We start from the raw sequence: 2,356 nt of genomic DNA, 5'->3' as shown, positions 1-2,356 counted from the left end.
TACGGCAACCACCCTGACCCCTCCAGGTTTGTGTACAGCACCCCCCTGAGGCGATCGGCAGGGGGGCGGGGGCCGGAGCAGGGGGAGAGGGGAGGAGGAGGAGGAGGAGGAGGAGGGCTGGAAGGAGGGAAGCAGATGGAAGTGGCGGGTTACATGAGTGATGGGGACGTCCTGGGAAAGAACGGACGGATGGATGAGATCACCAGCGGGTAGGCTGAATCGTGCTAACCATGCTAGCACATGCTAACTTTCATCTATTATTTTTTTTTAGAACATTCAATGATGATTAAAAAATATTGTCGTCGTCGGGCAAAAGGAGCTTTTGCCCAAACTTGCTTGATTTAATTTTTTTTCTATTACAAATTGATCATTTTGGTCAGTTCAGTAAAATGTTGAAGATCACTTGGATATCTAAGATGCATTATTAGTATGTTCGTAAAACTTTAGAGGGGCGGATGAAATTGCCCGAATGATTGATTGTCGTTTGATTGATGGAGTTAAACATGCGTGGGATTTGAGACAAATTGTTTGAGCGCGTCATGACAGAAAGGTGATTTGCCATTTCATTAGCTCAATTAGCCCGCCGGCTAATCATTCCCATGTCCTATCAGGCGCATCTGATTGCTATCGGCGCTCAAATCCCAACCCACATATGCTAATTGTAAACATACATTCAAAAAAAAAAAAAAAAAGACAGGGTCTGTATTCGCTCTCTCTTTCTCATCAGTGAAGTTACACTGAGGGGGGGGATGAACAAAAAAAAAAAAAAACAAGTCTGACTTCTCTTCCCGCAGATATCTCACAGACGGAGGTCTGCATTTGTATGCGCGCAACGCGGGCCGAGCAGCCGACGCGGCTTCTTCTCGAGAAATCTCGCACAGAGGAAGCAAAGAGATCCAAGGGGACGTTGACAGGTAAGGATCTGTCAATCGCAGCGGGCTGCTTGTTTTCCATCAACTACCTCCTATAGTCAGATTCATTAAGGCCATTTTTTTTTCTCTTTTTGACAACTGAGTTTGCTTCTTCGACTTTTGAGAGTGCGTTCCTCATGAAAAAGAATCGGCTCATTTCCACTCGTCTCGTTGGAGTCTTTTATTTTTTTTGTGGCATGAGAAACCAGAGTCGAAAGCTGAAGTGAACACGGGGACAAGGACGCTTTTTGTCATGTGACTTTCTGCAAGGTCACTTTTCTCTGTGTTTGGCAACCGAAAAGGCATTTTTGCGGGCGCAGCTCCGCTTGTTTGCGTTCGCTTTAAAGCGCCGTCAAGGGCAAGGCCATCCACGATTGTGCTTGATGCAATGACGCGTGAGAAATGCGGTGAGGAATCTGTCAATGGGCTACTTTAGACCAGTTTTTGTCAATGTTTTATTTCTTTCTTTATTTTTTGACAGTGATGCTGTGTGAATAGCTAAGAACTGCATCCGTAATATTTTTCGGTATGCGGTTTCAAATTAGGTGGGAAAAAAGAAATGTCATTTTTCGCCTTTCTAAAGTGCATCAGCATACAAATTAATTCATTCATGAATTCATTAGTTTTAATAAACAGTGGGAATGTGCAAGAGGTTGACGCCCACCCAAAAAGGTTGCCTATAGATGCCACAAAATGGTGGCGGAGCTTTTTTTTTTTTTTCGATTAGACAACACTGTGGTCTCACATAATGAAGTTCTTCCCATCAGTTCAACATAGTTGCATGGCATCAGGATGCCACCAGAAGCCACCGTTGCAATATGTTTCTATGTAGTACACAGCGAGTAGGTGAGTTTTTCAGCAAATCATGAGTAGATTCAGCCCCCCCGCCCCCCCCAAAAAAAATTCAAGACTAAGCAAACTTGCAAATGCCAAAAAGAACCCTTTTTGTTCGGTATCAGCTACCTTGAGTTTAAAGATCCTATAGCTGAAATATGACAAAATCCAAATGTAAACAGTGACAAAATCCAAATGGAAGCAGTGTGAAATATACAGCGTGCAACTTAGTCACGGATTCATGTGTCCGTGTTTGCTCGCTAATCCAATTGTTTCACAGCTCAGCCCAGCCCGCTGCTGCTGCTGGGCTACACGCTCGCCCTCGCCAATCACAACACAACAGCCAGTCACATCAGTCAGCCGGTCCCGTCCGTCAGTCAGTCAGTCAGTCGGGCCGGGGTCATATCTGCGAGCGGCCATGCATCAAAACACGCGAGACCTGGCGGCAGGTTGAGAATAGCCGATGAACCCGCCCGCCGTCAGTTCGAGACTCATCGGGCCTGTCACGCTTGACACTCAAGCGTGGAGACAGATGGGCCCAGAATAAATATGAACCCCGCCAAGCGTCTTCCCGCTCCTCTCTTGTAGCCGCGCCTGTGCGTTATCTCCGG

General features: G+C 46.2%; 1 protein-coding gene across 13 annotated transcripts in view; it reads left to right on the top strand.

Annotated features, from left to right (window-relative positions):
• Positions 1 to 2,356, top strand: part of nav3 (neuron navigator 3) — a 231,640-nt gene that overhangs the window by 201,063 nt on the left and 28,221 nt on the right. For 12 of the 13 annotated variants that reach the window (XR_002170733.1, XM_019891775.1, XM_019891776.1 and 9 more), the window contains 2 exons: positions 1 to 209; positions 795 to 914. Coding sequence is in view for 12 of the 13 variants with exons in the window: in XM_019891775.1 (XP_019747334.1) it covers positions 1 to 209; positions 795 to 914 (329 nt within the window). In the remaining variant the exon portion in view is untranslated. The remainder of the gene's footprint in view (positions 210 to 794; positions 915 to 2,356) is intronic. The other variant, XM_019891774.1, reaches the window with a different exon arrangement.

Source organism: Hippocampus comes, unplaced genomic scaffold (genome assembly GCF_001891065.2).
Source record: "Hippocampus comes isolate QL1 unplaced genomic scaffold, H_comes_QL1_v1.1 scaffold63, whole genome shotgun sequence".
In the NCBI taxonomy this organism is placed as follows: Eukaryota; Metazoa; Chordata; class Actinopteri; order Syngnathiformes; family Syngnathidae; genus Hippocampus; species Hippocampus comes.
The sequence above is the reverse complement of the archived record's forward strand: the minus strand, read 5'-3'. Positions and strand labels throughout refer to the sequence as shown.